At 41.3% G+C, this 26715-nt stretch overlaps 1 protein-coding gene across 4 annotated transcripts in view; it reads right to left on the bottom strand.

Moving 5' to 3' along the window:
- The window catches only part of LOC128234332 (cysteine sulfinic acid decarboxylase-like), a 45354-nt gene extending 20488 nt beyond the window's left edge, over positions 1-24866 (bottom strand). The window contains exons 1-7 of one of the 4 annotated variants that reach the window (XM_052948510.1): positions 24522-24866; positions 18083-18251; positions 17558-17691; positions 17262-17355; positions 16781-16871; positions 2594-2700; positions 1924-2039 (exon numbers count right to left, since the gene is read on the bottom strand). In XM_052948510.1, the coding sequence (XP_052804470.1) occupies positions 1924-2039; positions 2594-2700; positions 16781-16871; positions 17262-17355; positions 17558-17691; positions 18083-18251 (711 nt within the window). In that variant the 5' untranslated portion in view covers positions 24522-24866. The other 3 variants (XM_052948507.1, XM_052948509.1, XM_052948508.1) reach the window with 3 other exon arrangements.
- Between the last annotated feature and the right edge of the window lie 1849 nt (positions 24867-26715).

The following is a 26715-nucleotide window of genomic DNA, read 5'->3' as shown; positions in this document are numbered from 1 at the left end:
TAATTCGTATCAATGCTATATCTAAGCTAGGCGCGTGCAAGAGATTCCAGCGGCTTTCAATACAAGCAACCATATTTGATAAAGATAACAATTTCATAGTAAGTATTCTAAAAAATACCCATCCCTCCCGCCCCCTTTTCTAAATTTTGTTTCCGAACGCTCAGCCACTAATGTGCCATTAGAACAGTGTGTGTGCTGTTTCCAAATATCGTAGGAGCTTTCGCCTCCTAGATTTGCAGTAACAGCCATTTATCCGGGCAGTCCAATGCCAGCACGTGCAGCCTGGAATATACCCCAAGACCACAGAGACCGGGTCACCTTGAAGACACACTCATAAAGCTACATAATGGCATATCTGTTACAGAGTTAACCAGAGTATCGCTGGAAGCGATGGATGCTCCCCAAACGCCAATTTTCAATGAAATGGCATAAAATATAATACAATGTGCTGGTAAAAGGTGAACTGTTGAAGCATTATTATACACAAGTGGAATACAATTATGACATGCAAAGAAATGAGCAGGTTTGAGAAAAAAATGAAGAAAAAATTTCAAGCAATGAAATAATAAAAGCATAAATTAAAATTCACAAATACCAGTAGAAGAGGAACGTTGCATGATAGCCTGAACATGGATCTTCAAACATAGCATGTATCTAGAAATTACCCGAACAAACACCCATTAATGAAAAATATCAGGTTCAAGAGATTTAACAAAATAAATGTGCTGGACATGAATATTACTCATGGGTACAGTACTTCCTATATTGCCATCTATTAGCATTGCAACTTTCATTTGAAAGTATATAATACTTTCCAAGATATGGCCCAGACGAACTCCAATTTTCCAAAAATATATAGCAAAAGGGAATTTAAGGGGAGTTACCTAAACATATGATGGACTAAATAATGGATCTTGTGCACTGCACTTCCTGGCTGGCCATATATCTATTTAACAAGGTTCTTGTAGTACATTCCAAGAAACGGCAAAGACAAACCCCACTTGTGGAAAATATCAGATTAAGGGGAGATAACTCAATAAGATATGCAGGATATGATTATAATTCTTGGGTACTGAACTTTCACATATTGCCATCTCTCTACCTTTAAAGTTTCATTTCGATTCATTTAGTTCTTTCAGACTATCACCCATTATAGAAAACCATCAGGTTTAGGGAAGGTTTAGCGGAGATCAAGGGGAAATAATTTAAATAAATATGCATGGCATGATTATGATTATTGTGCACTGCGCTTTCTTTCATTTATTATTCAGGTTTAATTTCAATCCCTTATGTATTTTCCAAGTATTTTCCTTAAGTGTATGGCCCGGACAAATTTTATTCCAAAAATATGGCCCGGACAAGCAAACCATTTTCGAAAATAATCTTGTTAAGAAGAGATTACTCAGGAAATATGTTAGGCATTATAATGGTTCTTTTGTACTGCACGTTCTCTCATAATCATATATCCATATTTCAAGTTTCATTTAAATCCCTTTAGTTCTTTTCAAGATATGACTCGGGCAAGCAATGGTTAAGGGTAGACAACTAATATATGAATGATATGATTATGATTCTTTTCACTACACTTCCTCTCATTGCCACGTATCTTTATATATATATATACTAACTTTTAATTTAATCCCATCAGTAGTTTTGAGTTTTTTCTCCGAGTTAGGGTGTGACGGACAAAGCGGCAACTACATGCTGTCCCTTCGCGGAGCTTGAACACTACCGATAATTCAGCATATCGACCGACAACTGATAATACTATTATTATTATTTTGAGTTTTTGAAAGGGATACAACACATTTGTACATGTACTGTTGTTGTATACTGCCGATTATCTGCACTTCCCTTAAACAATTGTATTGCATATTTAAGACACGTAGCATGTTGTTCATTGTTAAGAGAACGCGTACTGACCTCCTCTGACGTGTAGTACTTGAGATGTTTCATGGCGTACATGCCGTGTGTCTTGAACTCGGGACACTTCCGGTAGCGTGCAAGGTTCATAGCCATTATATTCACCATGGAGCCGCCTGTAGGTAGAGGTGGGCCGGGGTTAGTCCCAAGTAGGGTGCAGAGCTAAGTTTAAGAAGCTTATTCATAGAATACATCTTAACACCAGTCAATGGATTTACAAGCGAAGAGACATTACCAACAAGAAAAAATATTATTCAAGCTGCACTCTCACGGATTGAACGTTTTGACAACTTTTTTAAATTTTTGTCTCGGTACGAGCCAATTCTTGCGAAAATCCATGGAAACCAGTTATATAAGACTGCTTACAAAAAATTAGATCGCAGATTCTTATATTTAAGTTAAAAAAATGATGTTTTATGCATTTTTCTTAAACCGTTACGGAACGGAAATATAAAAATCTACGATCTGATTTTTTGTCAGCAATCTTAAATCATTGGTCTGCAGATACTTACTCAAAAATTTGCTCTTTCCAAGACAAAAAAAAAGTTGTAAAAATGGTATATCTGTGAGAGTGCAGCTTTAACAGGAACATATATTCGCATTTTAAACACTTGAAAGCAGCTGTTTATTGCAAAGCCATTTTTTGCTAAACATGACACATGTTTGATACCTGGACAGAAGATACCGTCACCGTCCGGATAACCGACGATACCGCAGATCTTTTGCATCAGGTACTGTTCCAGTAGAACGAACGCAGGCGACACCTCGTACGTGTGACTGGAAGAACGAGAATATACAGATACTGGGAAGTGAATGCCAGCGACACCTCGTACGTGTGACTGGAAGAACGAGAATATACAGATACTGGGAAGTGAACGCAGGCGACACCTCGTACGTGTGACTGGAAGAACGAGAATATACAGATACTGGGAAGTGAATGCCAGCGACACCTCGTACGTGTGACTGGAAGAACGAGAATATACAGATACTGGGAAATGAATGCCAGCGACAACTCGTACGTGTGACTGGAAGAACGAGAATATACAGATACTGGGAAATGAATGCCAGCGACACCTCGTACGTGTGACTGGAAGAACGAGAATATACAGATACTGGGAAGTGAACATCAGCGACACCTCGTACGTGTGACTGGAAGAACGAGAATATACAGATACTGGGAAGTGAACACCAGCGACACCTCGTACGTGTGACTGGAAGAACGAGAATATACAGATACTGGGAAGTGAATGCCAGCGACACCTCGTACGTGTGACTGGAAGAACGAGAATATACAGATACTGGGAAGTGAATGCCAGCGACACCTCGTACGTGTGACTGGAAGAACGAGAATATACAGATACTGGGAAATGAATGCCAGCGACACCTCGTACGTGTGACTGGAAGAACAAGAATATACAGATACTGGGAAGTGAATGCCAGCGACACCTCGTACGTGTGACTGGAAGAACGAGAATATACAGATACTGGGAAGTGAACGCCAGCGACACCTCGTACGTGTGACTGAAAGAACGAGAATATACAGATACTGGGAAGTGAATGCCAGCGACACCTCGTACGTGTGACTGGAAGAACGAGAATATACAGATACTGGGAAATGAATGCCAGCGACACCTTGTACGTGTGACTGGAAGAACGAGAATATACAGATACTGGGAAGTGAATGCCAGCGACACCTCGTACGTGTGACTGGAAGAACGAGAATATACAGATACTGGGAAGTGAAAGCCAGCGACACCTCGTACGTGTGACTGGATAAAGAACATACAGATACTGGTAAGTGAACGCCAGCGACACCTCGTACGTGTGACTGGATAAAGAACATACAGATACTGGTAAGTGAACGCCACCGACACATCGTATTGTGCCTTGAGCGAGAACATACAGGTAACGGTAAGTGAACGCCAGCGACACTTCGTATATATGCCTTGAACGAGAACATACAGGTAACGGTAAGTGAACGCCAGCGACACCTCGTATTTTGCCTTGAACGAGAACATACAGGTAACGGTAAGTGAACGCCAGCGACACCTCGTATATGTGCCTTGAACGAGAACATACAGGTAATGGTTAGTGAACGCCAGCGACACCTCGTATATGTGCCTTGAGCGAGAACATACAGTTAACGGTAAGTGAACGCCAGCGACACCTCGTATATGTGCCTTGAGCGAGACATACAGGTAACGGTAAGAGAACGCCAGCGACACCTCGTATATGTGCCTTGAGCGAGAACATACAGGTTATGGTAAGTGAACGCCAGCGACACCTCGTATATGTGCCTTGAGCGAGAACATACAGGTAACGGTAAGTGAACGCCAGCGACACCTCGTATATGTGCTTTGAGCGAGAACATACAGGTAACGGTAAGTGAACGCCAGTGACACCTCGTATATATGCCTTGAGCGAGAACATACAGGTAACGGTAAGTGAACGCCAGCGACACCTCGTATATGTGCCTTGAGCGAGAACATACAGGTAACGGTAAGTGAACGCCAGCGACACCTCGTATATATGCCTTGAACGAGAACATACAGATATCGGTAAGTGAACGCCAGCGACACCTCGTATATCTGCCTTGAGCGAGAACATACAGGTAACGGTAAGTGAACGCCAGCGACACCTCGTATATGTGCCTTGAGCGAGAACATACAGGTAACGGTAAGTGAACGCCAGCGACACCTCGTATATGTGCCTTGAGCGAGACATACAGGTAACGGTAAGTGAACGCCAGCGACACCTCGTATATGTGCCTTGAGCGAGAACATACAGGTTATGGTAAGTGAACGCCAGCGACACCTCGTATATATGCCTTGAGCGAGAGCATACAGGTAACGGTAAGTGAACGCCAGCGACACCTCGTATATGTGCCTTGAGCGAGAACATACAGGTAACGGTAAATGAACGCCAGCGACACCTCGTATATGTGCCTTGAACGAGACATACAGGTAACGGTAAGTGAACGCCAGCGACACCTCGTATATATGGCTTGAACGAGAACATACAGGTAACGGTAAGTGAACGCCAGCGACACCTCGAATATGTGGCTTGAGCGAGACATACAGGTAACGGTAAGTGAACGCCAGCGACACCTCGTATATATGGCTTGAGCGAGAACATACAGGTAACGGTAACTGAATGCCAGCGACACCTCGTGCATGTGCCTTGAGCGAGAACATACAGGTAACGGTAAGTGAACGCCAGCGACACCTCGTATATATGCCTTGAACGAGAACATACAGGTAACGGTAAGTGAACGCCAGCGACACCTCGTATTGTGCTTTGAGCGAGAACCTACAGATAACGGTAAGTGAACGCCAGCGACACCTCGTATATGTGCCTTGAGCGAGAACATACAGGTAACGGTAAGTGAACGCCAGCGACACCTCGTATATGTGCCTTGAGCTAGAACATACAGGTAACGGTAAGTGAAGGCCAGCGACACCTCGTATATATGGCTTGAGCGAGAACATACAGGTAACGGTAAGTGAACGCCAGCGACACCTCGTATATGTGCCTTGAGCGAGAACATACAGGTAACGGTAAGTGAACGCCAGCGACACCTCGTATATATGGCTTGAGCGAGAACATACAGGTAACGGTAAGTGAACGCCAGCGACATCTCGTATATATGCCTTGAGCGAAAACATACAGGTAACGGTAAGTGAACGCCAGCGACATCTCGTATATGTGCCGTGAGCGAAAACATACAGGTAACGGTAAGTGAACGCCAGCGACACCTCGTATATATGCCTTGAGCGAGAACATACAGGTAACGGTAAGTGAACGCCAGCGACACCTCGTATATATGCTTTGAGCGAGAACATACAGGTAACGATAAGTGAACGCCAGCGATACCTCGTATATGTGCCTTGAACGAGGCGTACAGGAAACGGTAAGTGAACGCCAGCGACACCTCGTATATGTGCCTTGAGCGAGAACATACAGGTAACGGTAAGTGAACGCCAGCGACACCTCGTATATATGCCTTGAACGAGAACATACAGATATCGGTAAGTGAACGCCAGCGACACCTCGTATATCTGCCTTGAGCGAGAACATACAGGTAACGGTAAGTGAACGCCAGCGACACCTCGTATATGTGCCTTGAGCGAGAACATACAGGTAACGGTAAGTGAACGCCAGCGACACCTCGTATATGTGCCTTGAGCGAGACATACAGGTAACGGTAAGTGAACGCCAGCGACACCTCGTATATGTGCCTTGAGCGAGAACATACAGGTTATGGTAAGTGAACGCCAGCGACACCTCGTATATATGCCTTGAGCGAGAGCATACAGGTAACGGTAAGTGAACGCCAGCGACACCTCGTATATGTGCCTTGAGCGAGAACATACAGGTAACGGTAAATGAACGCCAGCGACACCTCGTATATGTGCCTTGAACGAGACATACAGGTAACGGTAAGTGAACGCCAGCGACACCTCGTATATATGGCTTGAACGAGAACATACAGGTAACGGTAAGTGAACGCCAGCGACACCTCGAATATGTGGCTTGAGCGAGACATACAGGTAACGGTAAGTGAACGCCAGCGACACCTCGTATATATGGCTTGAGCGAGAACATACAGGTAACGGTAAGTGAACGCCAGCGACACCTCGTGCATGTGCCTTGAGCGAGAACATACAGGTAACGGTAAGTGAACGCCAGCGACACCTCGTATATATGCCTTGAACGAGAACATACAGGTAACGGTAAGTGAACGCCAGCGACACCTCGTATTGTGCTTTGAGCGAGAACCTACAGATAACGGTAAGTGAACGCCAGCGACACCTCGTATATGTGCCTTGAGCGAGAACATACAGGTAACGGTAAGTGAACGCCAGCGACACCTCGTATATGTGCCTTGAGCGAGAACATACAGGTAACGGTAAGTGAAGGCCAGCGACACCTCGTATATATGGCTTGAGCGAGAACATACAGGTAACGGTAAGTGAACGCCAGCGACACCTCGTATATGTGCCTTGAGCGAGAACATACAGGTAACGGTAAGTGAACGCCAGCGACACCTCGTATATATGGCTTGAGCGAGAACATACAGGTAACGGTAAGTGAACGCCAGCGACATCTCGTATATATGGCTTGAGCGAAAACATACAGGTAACGGTAAGTGAACGCCAGCGACACCTCGTATATGTGCCGTGAGCGAAAACATACAGGTAACGGTAAGTGAACGCCAGCGACACCTCGTATATATGCCTTGAGCGAGAACATACAGGTAACGGTAAGTGAACGCCAGCGACACCTCGTATATATGCTTTGAGCGAGAACATACAGGTAACGATAAGTGAACGCCAGCGACACCTCGTATATGTGCCTTGAACGAGGCGTACAGGAAACGGTAAGTAAACGCCAGCGACACCTCGTATATGTGCCTTGAACAAGACATACAGGTAACGGTAAGTGAACGCCAGCGACACCTCGTATATGTGCCTTGAGCGAGAACATACAGGTAACGGTAAGTGAACGCCAGCGACACCTCGTATATGTGCCTTGAGCGAGAACATACAGGTAACGGTAAGTGAACGCCAGCGACACCTCGTATATGTGCCTTGAGCGAGAACATACAGGTAACGGTAAGTGAACGCCAGCGACACCTCGTATATGTGCCTTGAACGAGACATACAGGTAACGGTAAGTGAACGCCAGCGACACCTCGTATTGTGCTTTGAGCGAGAACCTACAGATAACGGTAAGTGAACGCCAGCGACACCTCGTATATGTGCCTTGAGCGAGAACATACAGGTAACGGTAAGTGAACGCCAGCGACACCTCGTATATGTGCCTTGAGCTAGAACATACAGGTAACGGTAAGTGAAGGCCAGCGACACCTCGTATATATGGCTTGAGCGAGAACATACAGGTAACGGTAAGTGAACGCCAGCGACACCTCGTATATGTGCCTTGAGCGAGAACATACAGGTAACGGTAAGTGAACGCCAGCGACACCTCGTATATATGGCTTGAGCGAGAACATACAGGTAACGGTAAGTGAACGCCAGCGACATCTCGTATATATGCCTTGAGCGAAAACATACAGGTAACGGTAAGTGAACGCCAGCGACATCTCGTATATGTGCCGTGAGCGAAAACATACAGGTAACGGTAAGTGAACGCCAGCGACACCTCGTATATATGCCTTGAGCGAGAACATACAGGTAACGGTAAGTGAACGCCAGCGACACCTCGTATATATGCTTTGAGCGAGAACATACAGGTAACGATAAGTGAACGCCAGCGACACCTCGTATATGTGCCTTGAACGAGGCGTACAGGAAACGGTAAGTGAACGCCAGCGACACCTCGTATATGTGCCTTGAGCGAGAACATACAGGTAACGGTAAGTGAACGCCAGCGACACCTCGTATATATGCCTTGAACGAGAACATACAGATATCGGTAAGTGAACGCCAGCGACACCTCGTATATCTGCCTTGAGCGAGAACATACAGGTAACGGTAAGTGAACGCCAGCGACACCTCGTATATGTGCCTTGAGCGAGAACATACAGGTAACGGTAAGTGAACGCCAGCGACACCTCGTATATGTGCCTTGAACGAGACATACAGGTAACGGTAAGTGAACGCCAGCGACACCTCGTATATGTGCCTTGAGCGAGAACATACAGGTTATGGTAAGTGAACGCCAGCGACACCTCGTATATATGGCTTGAGCGAGAGCATACAGGTAACGGTAAGTGAACGCCAGCGACACCTCGTATATGTGCCTTGAGCGAGAACATACAGGTAACGGTAAGTGAACGCCAGCGACACCTCGTATACGTGCCTTGAACGAGACATACAGGTAACGGTAAGTGAACGCCAGCGACACCTCGTATATATGGCTTGAGCGAGAACATACAGGTAACGGTAAGTGAACGCCAGCGACACCTCGTGCATGTGCCTTGAGCGAGAACATACAGGTAACGGTAAGTGAACGCCAGCGACACCTCGTATATATGCCTTGAACGAGAACATACAGGTAACGGTAAGTGAACGCCAGCGACACCTCGTATTGTGCTTTGAGCGAGAACCTACAGATAACGGTAAGTGAACGCCAGCGACACCTCGTATATGTGCCTTGAGCGAGAACATACAGGTAACGGTAAGTGAACGCCAGCGACACCTCGTATATGTGCCTTGAGCGAGAACATACAGGTAACGGTAAGTGAAGGCCAGCGACACCTCGTATATATGGCTTGAGCGAGAACATACAGGTAACGGTAAGTGAACGCCAGCGACACCTCGTATATGTGCCTTGAGCGAGAACATACAGGTAACGGTAAGTGAACGCCAGCGACACCTCGTATATATGGCTTGAGCGAGAACATACAGGTAACGGTAAGTGAACGCCAGCGACACCTCGTATATATGGCTTGAGCGAAAACATACAGGTAACGGTAAGTGAACGCCAGCGACACCTCGTATATGTGCCGTGAGCGAAAACATACAGGTAACGGTAAGTGAACGCCAGCGACACCTCGTATATATGCCTTGAGCGAGAACATACAGGTAACGGTAAGTGAACGCCAGCGACACCTCGTATATATGCTTTGAGCGAGAACATACAGGTAACGATAAGTGAACGCCAGCGACACCTCGTATATGTGCCTTGAACGAGGCGTACAGGAAACGGTAAGTGAACGCCAGCGACACCTCGTATATGTGCCTTGAACAAGACATACAGGTAACGGTAAGTGAACGCCAGCGACACCTCGTATATATGCCTTGAACGAGAACATACAGGTTATGGTAAGTGAACGCCAGCGACACCTCGTATATGTGCCTTGAGCGAGAACATACAGGTAACGGTAAGTGAACGCCAGCGACACCTCGTATATGTGCCTTGAGCGAGAACATACAGGTAACGGTAAGTGAACGCCAGCGACACCTCGTATATGTGCCTTGAGCGAGAACATACAGGTAACGGTAAGTGAACGCCAGCGACACCTCGTATATATGCCTTGAGCGAGAACATACAGGTAACGGTAAGTGAACGCCAGCGACACCTCGTATATATGCCTTGAACGAGACATACAGGTAACGGTAAGTGAACGCCAGCGACACCTCGTATATGTGCCTTGAGCGAGACATACAGTTAACGGTAAGTGAACGCCAGCGACACCTCGTATATATGCCTTGAGCGAGAACATACAGGTAACGGTAAGTGAACGCCAGCGACACCTCGTATATGTGCCTTGAGCGAGAACATACAGGTAACGGTAAGTGAACGCCAGCGACACCTCGTGCATGTGCTTTGAGCGAGAACATACAGGTAACGGTAAGTGAACGCCAGCGACACCTCGTATATATGCCTTGAACGAGAACATACAGGTAACGGTAAGTGAAGGCCAGCGACACCTCGTATATATGCCTTGAACGAGAACATACAGGTAACGGTAAGTGAACGCCAGCGACACCTCGTATATGTGCCTTGAGCGAGAACATACAGGTAACGGTAAGTGAATGCCAGCGACACCTCGTGCATGTGCTTTGAGCGAGAACATACAGTTAACGGTAAGTGAACGCCAGCGACACCTCGTATATGTGCCTTGAGCGAGAACATACAGGTAACGGTAAGTGAACGCCAGCGACACCTCGTATATATGCTTTGAGCGAGAACATACAGGTAACGGTAAGTGAACGCCAGCGACACCTCGTATATATGCCTTGAACGAGACATACAGGTAACGGTAAGTGAACGCCAGCGACACCTCGTATATATGCCTTGAGCGAGACATACAGGTAACGGTAAGTGAACGCCAGCGATATGTGCCTTGAGCGAGAACATACAGGTAACGGTAAGTGAACGCCAGCGACACCTCGTGCATGTGCTTTGAGCGAGAACATACAGGTAACGGTAAGTGAACGCCAGCGACATCTCGTATATATGCCTTGAACGAGAACATACAGGTTACGGTAAGTGAACGCCAGCGACATCTCGTATATATGCCTTGAACGAGAACATACAGGTAACGGTAAGTGAACGCCAGCGACACCTCGTATATGTGCCTTGAGAGAGAACATACAGGTAACGGTAAGTGAACGCCAGCGACACCTCGTATATGTGGCTTTAAACGGAAAATAAAGGTAACGGTAAGTGAACTCCAGCGACATCTCGTATATGCGGCTTGATCGAGAACAAACAGGTAATGTAAAGGAGCGGCAGGGACCCCTTGTACATGTGAATGGATAGAGATCCTACAGATAGTGTCAAGTTAACGCCGGCGGACACCTCGTACGTGTGACTTGATATTAAACATACAGGTAATGGTAAGTGAACGCCAACGACACCTCGTGACAAGGCTTGCTATAGAACATACAGGTAATGATAAGTGACGCCGGCGACACCTAATTCGTGTGGCTTGCTATAAAACATATAGGTAATGGTACCTGAACGCCAACGACACCTCGTGACAAGGCTTGATATAGAACATACAGGTAATGGTAAGTGAACGCCGGCGACACCTCGTATATATGCCTTGAACGAGACATACAGGTAACGGTAAGTGAACGCCAGCGACACCTCGTATATATGCCTTGAGCGAGACATACAGGTAACGGTAAGTGAACGCCAGCGATATGTGCCTTGAGCGAGAACATACAGGTAACGGTAAGTGAACGCCAGCGACACCTCGTGCATGTGCTTTGAGCGAGAACATACAGGTAACGGTAAGTGAACGCCAGCGACATCTCGTATATATGCCTTGAACGAGAACATACAGGTTACGGTAAGTGAACGCCAGCGACATCTCGTATATATGCCTTGAACGAGAACATACAGGTAACGGTAAGTGAACGCCAGCGACACCTCGTATATGTGCCTTGAGAGAGAACATACAGGTAACGGTAAGTGAACGCCAGCGACACCTCGTATATGTGGCTTTAAACGGAAAATAAAGGTAACGGTAAGTGAACTCCAGCGACATCTCGTATATGCGGCTTGATCGAGAACAAACAGGTAATGTAAAGGAGCGGCAGGGACCCCTTGTACATGTGAATGGATAGAGATCCTACAGATAGTGTCAAGTTAACGCCGGCGGACACCTCGTACGTGTGACTTGATATTAAACATACAGGTAATGGTAAGTGAACGCCAACGACACCTCGTGACAAGGCTTGCTATAGAACATACAGGTAATGATAAGTGACGCCGGCGACACCTAATTCGTGTGGCTTGCTATAAAACATATAGGTAATGGTACCTGAACGCCAACGACACGTCGTGACAAGGCTTGATATAGAACATACAGGTAATGGTAAGTGAACGCCGGCGACACCTCGTAGGCAAGGCTTGCTATAGAACATACAGGTAATGGTAAGTGAACGCCGGCGACACCTCGTACGTGTGACTTGATACAAAACATACAGGTAATGGTAAGTGAACGCCGGCGACACCTCGTACGTGTGACTTGATACAAAACATATAGGTAATGGTAAGTGAACGCCGGCGACACCTCGTAGGCAAGGCTTGATATAGAACATACAGGTAATGGTAAGTGAACGCCGGCGACACCTCGTACGTGTGACTTGATACAAAACATACAGGTAATGGTAAGTGAACGCCGGCGACACCTCGTACGTGTGGCTTGCTATAGAACATATAGGTAATGGTAAGTGAACGCCGGCGACACCTCGTAGGCAAGGCTTGCTATAGAACATATAGGTAATGGTAAGTGAACGCCGGCGACACCTCGTACGTGTGGCTTGCTATAGAACATATAGGTAATGGTAAGTGAACGCCGGCGACACCTCGTACGTGTGGCTTGCTATAGAACATATAGGTAATGGTAAGTGAACGTCGGCGACACCTCGTAAGCAATGCTTGATATAGAACATACAGGTAATGGTAAGTGAACGCCGGCGACACCTCGTACGTGTGGCTTGCTATAGAACATATAGGTAATGGTAAGTGAACGCCGGCGACACCTCGTAGGCAAGGCTTGCTATAGAACATACAGGTAATGGTAAGTGAACGCCGGCGACACCTCGTAGGCAAGGCTTGATATAGAACATACAGGTAATGGTAAGTGAACGCCGGCGACACCTCGTACGTGTGGCTTGCTATAGAACATATAGGTAATGGTAAGTGAACGCCGGCGACACCTCGTAGGCAAGGCTTGATATAGAACATACAGGTAATGGTAAGTGAACGCCGGCGACACCTCGTACGTGTGACTTGATATAAAACATACAGGTAATGGTAAGTGAACGCCGGCGACACCTCGTACGTGTGGCTTGCTATAGAACAAATAGGAAATGGTAAGTGAACGCCGGCGACACCTCGTAGGCAAGGCTTGATATATAACATACAGGTAATGGTAAGCGAATGCCGGTGACCCTAAATGAACATAGATATACTTTTGATGGTAAATGTTCCTTAGTGATACAACCCAATTAACTATGTCTCGCTCTCAAATGTTCCTAAGTGAGACTACCTTATTAACTATGTCTCGCTCTAAAATGTTCCTTAGTGATAATACCCAATTAACTATGTCTCGCGCTCAAATGTTCCTTAGTGATAATACCCATTTAACTATGTCTCGCTCTCAAATGTTCCTTAGTGATAATACCCAATTAACTATGTCTCGCTCTCAAATGTTCCTTAGTGATAATACCCAATTAACTATGTCTCGCTCTATAATGTTCCTTAGTGATAATACCCAATTAATTATGTCTCGCTCTAAAATGTTCCGTAGTGATAATACCCAATTAACTTTGTCTAGCTCTCAAATGTTCCGTAGTGATACCATCCAATTAACTATGTCTAGCTCTCAAATGTTACTAAGTGATATTACCCTATTAACTATGTCTCGCTCTCAAATGTTCCTTAGTGATAATACCAAATTAATTATGTCTTGTCTCAAATGTTACTAAGTGAGACTATCCAATTAACAATAACTCGCTCTCAGATGTTACTAAGTTATACTACCCTATAAACTATGTCTCGCTCTCAAATGTAACTTAGTGAGACTACCAAATTAACTATGTCTCGCTCCCAAATGATTTTAGTGATACTACCAAATTACTATATCTTGCTCTAAAAAAATCTTAATAAAACGTTCTACTAAATTAACTATGTCTCGCATCTCAAATGTTCCGAAGTAATACTAACCAATTCACTGTGTCTAGCTCTCAAATGTTCCGTAGTGATACTGCCCAATTAACTATGTCTAGCTCTCAAATGTTCCGTAGTGATACTAGCCAATTAACTATGTCTAGCTCTCAAATGTTCCGTAGTGATACTAGCCAATTAACTATGTCTAGCTCTCAAATGTTCCGTAGTGATACTGCCCAATTAACTATGTCTAGCTCTCAAATGTTCCGTAGTGATACTAGCCAATTAACTATGTCTAGCTCTCAAATGTTCCGTAGTGATACTACCCAATTAACTATGTCTAGCTCTCAAATGTTCCGTAGTGATACTAGCCAATTAACTATGTCTAGCTCTCAAATGTTCCGTAGTGATACTAGCCAATTAACTATGTCTAGCTCTCAAATGTTCCGTAGTGATACTAGCCAATTAACTATGTCTAGCTCTCAAATGTTCCGTAGTGATACTAGCCAATTAACTATGTCTAGCTCTCAAATGTTCCGTAGTGATACTACCCAATTAACTATGTATAGCTCTCAAATGTTCCGTAGTGATACTACCCAATTAACTATGTATAGCTCTCAAATGTTCCGTAGTGATACAAGCCAATTAACTATGTCTAGCTCTCAAATGTTCCGTAGTGATACTAGCCAATTAACTATGTCTAGCTCTCAAATGTTCCGTAGTGATACTACCCAATTAACTATGTCTAGCTCTCAAATGTTCCGTAGTGATACTGCCCAATTAACTATGTCTAGCTCTCAAATGTTCCGTAGTGATACTAGCCAATTAACTATGTATAGCTCTCAAATGTTCCGTAGTGATACTACCCAATTAACTATGTATAGCTCTCAAATGTTCCGTAGTGATACTGCCCAATTAACTATGTCTAGCTCTCAAATGTTCCGTAGTGATACTAGCCAATTAACTATGTCTAGCTCTCAAATGTTCCGTAGTGATACTACCCAATTAACTATGTCTAGCTCTCAAATGTTCCGTAGTGATACTGCCCAATTAACTATGTCTAGCTCTCAAATGTTCCGTAGTGATACTAGCCAATTAACTATGTCTAGCTCTCAAATGTTCCGTAGTGATACTACCCAATTAACTATGTCTAGCTCTCAAATGTTCCGTAGTGATACTAGCCAATTAACTATGTCTAGCTCTCAAATGTTCCGTAGTGATACTAGCCAATTAACTATGTCTAGCTCTCAAATGTTCCGTAGTGATACTAGCCAATTAACTATGTCTAGCTCTCAAATGTTCCGTAGTGATACTAGCCAATTAACTATGTCTAGCTCTCAAATGTTCCGTAGTGATACTACCCAATTAACTATGTATAGCTCTCAAATGTTCCGTAGTGATACTACCCAATTAACTATGTATAGCTCTCAAATGTTCCGTAGTGATACAAGCCAATTAACTATGTCTAGCTCTCAAATGTTCCGTAGTGATACTAGCCAATTAACTATGTCTAGCTCTCAAATGTTCCGTAGTGATACTACCCAATTAACTATGTCTAGCTCTCAAATGTTCCGTAGTGATACTACCCAATTAACTATGTCTAGCTCTCAAATGTTCCGTAGTGATACTACCCAATTAACTATGTCTAGCTCTCAAATGTTCCGTAGTGATACTACCCAATTAACTATGTCTAGCTCTCAAATGTTCCGTGGTGATACTAGCCAATTAACTATGTCTAGCTCTCAAATGTGAAACTACGCAATCAACGATGTCTTGTAGCTTGTTGATAGGATACTTTCAAATAAGAAAGGTATTAAAAAAAAATACTTGAATTTTCTATCCTGTCTTTCTTTTATTTTAAATAGATTTAAAACACCACTAGCCGTTGATAATGATACAATTCGACACCCTTTAACTATAAATATTCTTGTTGCACAGCATTTCTGCGCTTGAATGCAATTTTTTTGTGCACTAAACGCAATTTCGATCTTCTTTCGTAAAAAGTGGTCAGCTCTCAAACACATCGAATCATGTATGGAAATATACAAATACAATGTAGTATATATGCGAGCTTAATTGAACATGAATAAGAGACTTCATATAGACTAAACGCATATGGTATACTCATTAATAACGGTTGACCTCAAGTTTCGGAGAGTGATAAAGTAAGAGGAATGGACTTGAGTCTTGCACGTAACATATACGACGGTTTTGTGTGAAATATTCTGTGTATTAATAAAGTATAGATCACGAGAATTAATTGACCTTCATATTTGGTTTAGGGACGTTGATTTTGCACGAACACTTATCGTTAAGCCTGTTAGTGTGACCTTGATCTTTGAGGTAAAGACCCAGGTAGACCCCGATGTATCAAACACATGTTCAAAGTAATTTTACAATCCCTACGTGCATTACAGAGTTAGAGCCCGGACACGACCATCTATACTTAACTCAAAATTATTAAATTTTAAGTGTGACATTGAACTTCGAAGAAGGGTCGTGGGTCTTGCCCACGATACATCGCCTGTATGTACCACACACATTATGCCAAGTAATATTACAATACCTCCATGTACGACAAAGTTACACACCGAACAACCGGAAAGAGGAATAGACGCGCGATGAGATTTTGATATGCCCACCTTGAATTGTTTGCGCTTTCGTCCCTAAGTTAGTTTGAAACTGTACACCAATATACGCAAATAAAAGAGACGTCAACACTTTTTTTGTAAATAACGACACCATCCGTGAAAGTACGTACATGTTTGTGTTGAGGGCATCAGTGAGCCAGGAACCAGCGACGCCATAACCGCTCAGGCCGCTGTACAGTTGATTGAAGAAATGGGGGTGATCTAAAATATGACATATTCATCATCATCATCATCAGCAGCAGCAGCAGCAGCAGCATTACCATCATCATCATCATCATCATCGTTATCAGCATTATCGCCATCGTCATCGTCGTCGTATATCAGGGTTTTTTTTTGCAATTTGCGACGCTTTCTAAACTCCTTATTTACACATTATATGCCGCTCATTATAAACACAGTATATGATGCTCTATCACAGGTTTTTATTGGTATGATAAAAAATCATATTTATCCAAATAACTTCTCCGATTTATATATTTCCAAATTTTATATAACTTAAATATCCAGAACTACAGTTTATAACGGACCATATACATAAACGCGGCGTTTTAAAACTTATCGTGGTATATTGTGAAAATGATTGGCGCTCACAAGTTTTGACGGAATATTGAGCAATCTGGCTGCATGCATCTACGAGCTTTTTCCGGTCTGCCGGGGCCGTCCCAATCTCAAGGTCAAGGCTCGCCTGCAAGGCGAATATAAAAGAATAAAAACACGGATTTGGTGACTACAAGTATACTGTATGTAACATGAGAAATCGCAGATGTTGGTGCCACTGTCGGTCATAACAGTCTGGCAAAAGCACAGACAGACCTAAGCATAAATACGTCTAACTTGTAACTATACAACAACCTAGTATGAATAATCAAACAGCCAAACATTCTGACCTTCAGTTCCTCTGGCTGTCGGAAGCTGATGACGGGTTTTGCGCGGTCCGTGCCTGCCGTGAGCGCCCCGTCCACGGCCAGGCGGTGCATGTCCTCCATGAATCCCCGAAGTTCCGGGCAACTCCAGTCACAGCCTGCAACATCAGTCATTCACATGCTACCAAGTATGTCAACAGTCTCACCATGTCATGGAAATTTATTCTGTATTGATACAGAGACGACAACGATCACAGAAATGAATGAATATACGCTGTATATTTAACTTAAATATGCTATAAAATCCAATCAACAGGTTATGATGACCTTAGTAACTGACTGAACTGAGACTATTGCAACGGTCGCAAACATGTACACATTTAAAAAGGATGTACATATACACACTGAAATAGAGTAGTTAGTTGGCACAAAGGAGACTAGAAAACGTTAAATACAAAACTTCCGTGTTCTAACAGACGAGACACTATGACAACTATTGAACAGAAACACCCGTTTTACAGGCGCAGAACATGGACATGACCGACTAACCTGCCAACTTCGCCACATTGTCCGCGTTCCCATCGGCCGATTTACTTCCGCTAGCCGCCATTCCGTAATTCCGGCTAGTGCTTCCCACCGGAAATACCTTGTGGATCGAGTGGCCCTTAATAAATTGAGCAGAAGAGGCGGCAGAAAAACTCAGACGGCGAGCTAGCATCTGAAGTACCGTGCCAAAAGTGAGTGAAGTGTTTCAATGATGGCTCAGTAATAAAACAAACAACAGCAAGCAAAAGTTAATACTATGGAAATTCGTACTAGTGAGATAACTGAAGGGAAGGTAATATCTTCTCTGAGTAAAGTTATAGGTTGTTGTTTTTTCAGGTAGTTAATGGTACTCTTGGAAGATTCACACAATAATTGTCAATATAATACCATATATTGATATTTGTCTTTAGGTTGTCAACTAAACTGTTCAGGTATGTTATCATCTTTAACAATGTTAATATTTTATATTTATTATATGCCTATCAAATTCATTTTCCATATCCAACAGTGAAAATACAGCACGCCGTATTGAAAAATTCGTATCATGATACTGTCGTTTTCTGATTCCGTATCATGCGAGTACCGTGTGTAATCTCGGAACTACTTTCGCGTTGCTAAAAATGCCGTGACCAAAAACAAAACTGGTAAAACCTGTCAACTTTTAAATACATAAAATTATCTAATTTTACTCACGCTCCTGAAGCATGTCAATATTCAGGAACATAGTTCTCATGTTCTTCAAAGAACCATGAGGATAAGCATGAAGCGGAGAACACTTCCAATCTATCCAGGGGGGTCCAACGTGTTTTGTGTTTTCCGAATTTAAGTGAGGGAAATGTGTGATGCGGAATAAAATGGCGGTGTTCGAAGACATTTTGGTGTTTTGGGATGATATTTTTGCCTGGTAAGTAAGTTTTATCATTTTTTTCGCAATATAAATACGCCTACCCGGATTCCACACGTGTAAGCTTCTATCAGTTTTTTAATCTATGTTTCTAGAGGCATTAACAAAAATGTTATTGAATATATAAGCTGAACGATTGCTTGTTTACAAAGTGAAAACAGAAAATTGCGCGACTTGATGTTTATTATCATGAATATGAGCAGCTCGCCAATGCAACGAAGAAGGCGAATTCGCATCATCGATAGAATCATCAATTTAAATAGCGATTAACTCACAAACTTCCCTCAATTCTGCATATTATGATCGTCAAAAAATCCCACGAATAGTTACTTTGTTAAAAATGGCCGCCTTACGCCTACAGGAAATGACGAATAGTGAATACTCTTAAAATAAGTACCGATTTTTTGTTGTTGTTTTTTGAGATGTGACATTTAATAATTGTTTCCGTTTTAACAATTTGTTAATTTTTCTAAAACATAAATATTTTGATCTTATTTTGCTCAATAAAGTGAATGCTGTTACTTCGTTTCGATGTAGTAGCCTCGCTTGACTTCATTACACAAAACTATGTAAAACATTGGAATTCATACACGCATTTGACAGATGGCGGTAAATTTAAATCAAAATGAAACCGAAAAATAGAAAGGAATAATTAAATAGGCAGGTAAATAATAAATGGAATATTACGATAAAACGCTTTTCTGGTGACCTGCATCACGTCGAGTTCGGTGTGTAAACACGTATCCGGATACGTGTTTACACACCGAACTCGACGTGATACAGGTCACCAGAAAATCGTCCTATCATAATATCCCATATAAACCAAAGCCAAAATGCTCAAACCTGGATAGTAAATGTGTCATATTTTTTTTACTTAAACATTTGTATTAAAAATGAACATAAAATTTAAAAAAAGAACAAACAAAAAAAGTATTAAGAAATGTAAGGTTATCTACGACTAAAATCCTTTACAACGATAATGTCCCTAGAACCTGATCTAGCTGCTGAAAATAAAACAGACACATTTTAGCGTTCACGACTTCGATGTTTGGTTTTCAATAGTTCAATGATTCAAAATTTCTTTAAAATAACAACAAGGAAATAGTAGGATTACTTCTTCAACATCTGTTCTCTATGACACAAAATTAATGAAACTTATCTGTTTCGAATTGATGAGCATGAAAATACTATCTTTAGATGTTTATGTTAATTTACAATTACATGAATATGCTCACACTAAGTATCAGGCCTTAAAGCCTTTCAACGCTTTAAGCCCTTTGAATTTTATTACAGGCAATAGTAAAGTGTGGATTCGAACCACATACCAGAATTGTCATATCTTTATCGATTCATCTACTGTAACAAATAAGAAATCCTTATGTTAGTATGATAATACGACAAATTAACGCGCTGCCCTTAATAGCCATATTTTCAACATGTACGAATTAAATGTACACCAGTCTGGTAAATATACTAGTTACTACATGTATTTCCCTTGATATTAACACGGACCTATAATCAGCCAATATTTTAAATCTAGATTTACAGATAAGCCTTTACCCTAGCAACCTGGCATCAGTCCACTGGGTTGTTTTATGGATTTAGGGTCTCAATTTGTTATAAACTTGTATTTGTGTACAAATGTATTTGTACCATGATGTTTTATAGAATATCACAAGGTATGCTGTCAATGAATAAATGAAATCTATATAAATCTGATAATTTCGAAATACTTTTGTATATAACATTGGCATATTTTAGGGGAATAAGGACCAACTAACGATTATAGAACCAACCTACAAGTCAAGACATTAATTAGGAAATACATCGTTACTCTTGATATGCGCTTAAGGTGTATTATACATTTTGGTACAAATATTAATGGTATCCCATTTTACCTAACATTGGCAACTGTGCTTATAATTGATAATAATAACGCATCCAGGTATATATATATATATATATATATATATATATATATATATATATATATATATATATATATATATATATATATATATATATATATATATATACTAGAATCAGATCGTTAACAAAAATCAATGTCATGAAAATACATCCGGAAATATGAACGCACTAAGGCTTTGTTTTTATTTTAAGCAATTTATTTCAAATGGCATTAACTTAGGACTTCTTACCTTATTCAGTCTGTTAAATAATAAGTTACCAGCAGTTTATATTTCGTATATCAGATACATATGTACATGTACTTTGAACCTTAGTGTTCGAAATTTTATTTTTTTCAAGGACATGGCAGTATTTTTCAAATATGCCGTATATTTATTTTGGTAGTTAGCCATTATAAACTATAATCAGGTCATTTGGCTGAGTCAGTGGACAGAATATAATATAGAAAACATAATTTCGAACACACGATTAAGGTTGTCAATAACAGCTGTGTGAAGTTAGCTAAACATACGACATTGGACATTGGACATTCAAAATCGAATGTTGTGCTGGCACGACATTGGACATTGGACATTCAAAATCGAATGTTGTGCTAGCACGACATTGGACATTGGACATTCAAAATCGAATGTTGTGCTGGCACGACATTGGACATTCAAAATCGAATGTTATGCTGGCACGACATTGGACATTGAAAAGTGAAAGTCGTGCTGGTACGACATTGGACATTGGACATTCAAAAATGAATGCCGTGCCAGCACGGCATTGGACATTGGACATTAGGAATTCGAAAATGAATGTCGTGCCAGCACGACATTGGACATTCAAAAGCGAATGTTGTGCTGGCACGACATTGGACATTCAAAATCGAATGCTGTGCTGGCACGACATTGGACATTGGACATTCAAAATTGAAAGTCGTGCTGGCACGACATTGGACATTGGACATTCAAAATTGAAAGTCGTGCTGGCACGACGTTGGACATTCAAAAATGAATGTTGTGCCAGCACGACATTGGACATTGGGATTTCAAAAATGAATGTCGTACTAACACGACATTGGAAATTGGACATTGGGATTTCGAAAATAAATGTCAAATGTCCAATTCGTGCCAGCACAACATTCGATTTTGAATGTCCAATGTCGTGCTGGCACGACATTCATTTTAGAAATCCCAATGTCCAATGCCCAATGTCATGCTGTCACGACTTTCACTTTTGTATGTCCAATGTCCAATGTCGTGCCAGCACAACATTAGATTTTGAATGTCCAATGTCCAAAGTCGTGTCAGCACAACATTCGATTTTGAATGTCCAATGTCGTGCTAGCACGACATTCATTTTCGAAATCCCAATGTCCAATGTCCAATGTCGTGCTAGCACAACATTCGTTTTTGAATGTCCATTGTTCAATGTCGTGCCAGCACAACATTCGATTTTGAATGTCCAATGTCCAATGTCGTATGCCAGCACGACATTGGACATTCAAAAGCGAATGTTGTGCTGGCACACATTGGACATTCAAAATCGAATGTTGTGCTGGCACGACATTGGACATTGGACATTCAAAATTGAAAGTCGTGCTGGCACGACATTGGACATTGGACATTCAAAATAGAAAGTCGTGCTGGCACGACATTGGACATTGGACATTCAAAAATGAATGTCGTGCCAGCATGACATTGGACATTGGGATTTCAAAAATGAATGTCGTACTAACACGACATTGGAAATTGGACATTGGGATTTCGAAAATGAATGTCGTGCTAGCACGACATTGGACATTTGACATTCAAAATCGATTTTGAATGTCCATTGTCCAATGTCGTGCCAGCACGACTTTCACTTTTGAATGTCCAATGCCCAATGTCATGCTGTCACGACTTTCACTTTTGTATGTCAAATGTCCAATGTCGTGCCAGCACAACATTCGATTTCGAATGTCCAATGTCGTGCTAGCACGACATTCATTTTCGAAATCCCAATGTCCAATGTCCAATATCGTGCTAGCACAACATTCGATTTTAAATGTCCAATGTCCAATGTCGTGCCAGCACAACATTCGATTTTGAATGTCCAATGTCCAATGTCGTATGTTTAGCTGACTTCACACAGCTACCATATTGATTCTATTTTCATCTGACTTATCATGTCGATAATTTAACAAATTGTAAAATGTTCGCCTATCAGTATAGCATTCCTCAGTACTACTATTTGTCACTGAATTATCAGTCTTAAAATCCCGTATTTTTCGCCTTAAAGTTGACTGCCCGTGAAAATTCGGCATCGCGTTCGAACGTGTCTGTAAGAGTCACCAGTTCATGTACACTTCCCGCTGTCTTGCGGTTTGTCAGAAAAGCAACATGTTTAAATGCTGAAATTGATAGAATTCCAAATTTTGTTGCATCTGTCTTAATTTACTCCATTTTCGTAAAAAGACGAGCATATGAAGAACATACAACGTGTCGTTGGGATAAGTTTCCTGATAAGTAAATTGAGGGAAATACTAAGCAGTATCATTGTGATATTTATTTGTCAAATACATGTCTTTCAATTGCTGTAAAACATAACCGATGCTCATATATATTGTCTTTGCAAACAAATTTTGAAAAAAAAATATGCTTTATTCGGGCTCATGGCAAGGAGAGAGGTTGATCATTGTACCTCGTAAACCTGCTTATCGCTATGACCAAATCTATTTTGCTTTCCGTAATAACAAAACACAAACAGGCTTGATTCACATATTGAAATGATCGTCAAAATCAGCCGATGTGAAAACCAGGAAACATTTGAAGAATGGAAATATTGCCGTATAATTCCAATAACACGCGAGAAAATATGCATTAGTTTAATTTCCAATTACTCGTTATTTTTAGTAGCTGATGCCATTTAAAACCAATGAGTTATGTCTCGTTTTTTCATCTTTCATCCCGTTCAAATCACTGACGGCAAATAACAAGACTAAGATATGGTTGAACATGGCTTTTGGTTGATAATTGCCCAGTAAAAGATAAGCATGCTTGGGCAATTACTCTTCAAACTGGGGCAATTAGCAACCAAAAGCAATCATCAATATACATAAATATTATATTTTTGTCCTATTAGAAGGCAGTATTTCAAACACATTTATTTCAGTAAATCAGAAGTCAGACGGTATTGATTTTAATCAGGTGAAGTGATATACATGAGCAGTGGCTCAGACAGAGGCTGGCCCAGTGAGTGGGTAGTCTATGCAGTAGTATGTATATGCCAAAAACTTAAAAATTGTTAGTATGTACTTACACAATATAAATGAGTATGCGACTCAACTGAGCATCAAAGAACGAAGACATTAAAATGCTTATAAAATTGATTGACTAAACAATCGTCATGTCCAATTGATATAACACATGTATTCTAGTCTTTGGAGTGGTATGAACAACTGGTTGTCACCTCATTCACATAACTATATCATAAGTAAGTCCAGTATATCACACACAGTTTATAACCATCTTAAGATCGTTAATTATATGTATATTGAATGTAAAATATACCTTGCAGTAGAAATCTTAATATCAAATTACTTTCGTCCTCATTTTTGACCGTGGAGATAACATAAATTGTACTTGCCTACTCCGGAAGTTTGATCAATGTCACACACGTCCGTTGACCGTGTTATCAGTCCTAAATGAGCTGTCAGTTTGGATTTAAGTATATAATAACGTTAATTTTATTTTATATATTCCCAAACACGAGGTAATTAAACCTTACACATTTAACCACAGTTGCTTGAAGTTGAGTCTAAGCGACCTCCGTAGATCTTGATCCGTGTTCTTGCACACATACATTTATATGCATATGTGAAAAGAGGTAGATATCATATATTATGATATAACCTATACTTATATAACGAAATCAATAAACTAACTCAGATGGCATAGCAATATGGAAATACATAAAATGCTCTGAAGAAACATATACCCAGTTATAGCAAAACTGTAGAACGACAGATACATGTTAGACTGCTTCGCGTGGTGGGTTTCCTAAAGTTTTCAATTCAACCTGAGACAAATTTCTTCATAAAGCTTGTACGTGAAGTTAGCGGCCTGGCGGCCTAGCGGCGTAAAGTTAGCGGCATAGCGGCCTAGCGGCGTGAAGTTAGCGGCTTATTATTTATATTAAACTTGCACAAGTGTTAACCTCTTCAAATCAAAGTGCTGAAAGCACTTATGGACTAGGGCTTCATTAAGGGGAACGTTGACAACCATGTTCTAAACATTGAAAGAATCGGCTCACATCACAAGGGGTCACTGTTTAATGGGCTAGCTTAAACTTTAGACTAAAACTGCTTGCAAGCTGCAAAGAAAATTTGAAAAATCTAGTTAAGTGTGTGTAGAGTGAGGGGATGGAGGTGGGGGGCTAAAGCGTTTAATCAGATAAAGTCATAGTTCTTTTGAATTTCTCAAAGTCGTTAAATCAGACTTGTACAAATTAATTTACGCACACATACTTCTTTGATTTGATCAAATCCTTTTATATCAAAGGTCTGTTATTTGCAGTTTCAGAGAAGATTTTCAATGATGTAATTATATACTATTTAGAAAACCTGTCACCTCTTTTTCAGGGGAGCTTTAAACCACAGGGCCATACTTTAAACAATCTTTGTAAAAGACATCTACATTGTACACCTATGTCAGACTGCATACACAATGCTCTTAGGAAGTTGTTTATATTTAAAAGTGAAGAATTATTTTCTCCCTCTTAATTGGTATTCAATTCATATAACATGTTACCATGATAACTTAGTGTTGTTGATAAATATTAGGCACTGCCTTCTGTCTAATGCTATTCATATTACTGCTGCAGACCTTTGTACATAGCAAAGCAAGTTGAGTAGACTAAGATGAGATGAATATCGTTTTTAAAGTATGAAATATTGAAATGTCTTTTAAATACTTTGACCATCAAATTTCATAACATGGTGTCAGCAGTTCATCACACTGCTAGTGAGAATGGAATACCAAATATAATTTTATTCTTTATTATATACCCATCATCAATCCACATGCAATACATATCACAAAATACTTTAACCCATATTCCGCTCCAGTGCAATACGGCCATATACCACTCTTGTGACGTCACGTCATAACAAGTATGTTGCTCAATATTAAATTGACGTCATTAAACCAATGAGTGCATCCTTAAAATGAAATTTATTATGCAAAGATGTGGCTTCTTAGTGATCTAATCAGTAATGTATAAAATAAAAGGGTTATTAGTACTGCGTTTTGATCCGGATATGGCGGAATGTCATAATTGATTCTGGTAGTTTTTTAGTAGATTTTGATTTTACTCGGCTTGTGCCTTGTGAAATCCGAATCTGCAAAAATCTACTTGAGTCGAATACAACCTCCTGGATCAAAACGCAGTACTTATAAGTTATAACCCTATGTACAAAACCTGTTACCCCGTGGACAGAGCATCTTTAACCCACAGGGCTATTGTAACTTTGAACAATCATTGTATAAGACAACTACATACAAGATGCTTAATGAAGTAGTTTGGAAAAAATAAGAATTTTTATTATTTTCTCCCTGTTAATTTGTATGCATTAGATAACTCAATAAATGCAGCAGTTGGCCATTCTTGTATTGTCCTCTGTCACTGTCCTGATGGCTCCCTATCTCAATAGATACAAAAGGATGTAGGTTCATGATTCTCCTGGCCCAATATGTCATACAGAAAGAAGATGTTGAATGTAGAATCAAGAAGCTTTCTTTTCAGGCACTCCAAATTGAATAGTACTGTAACATTTGGAGTG

The sequence above is a fragment of the Mya arenaria genome, chromosome 5 (genome assembly GCF_026914265.1).
Source record: "Mya arenaria isolate MELC-2E11 chromosome 5, ASM2691426v1".
Taxonomy (NCBI): domain Eukaryota; kingdom Metazoa; phylum Mollusca; class Bivalvia; order Myida; family Myidae; genus Mya; species Mya arenaria.
This window is presented reverse-complemented; position numbering and strand designations above follow the sequence as displayed.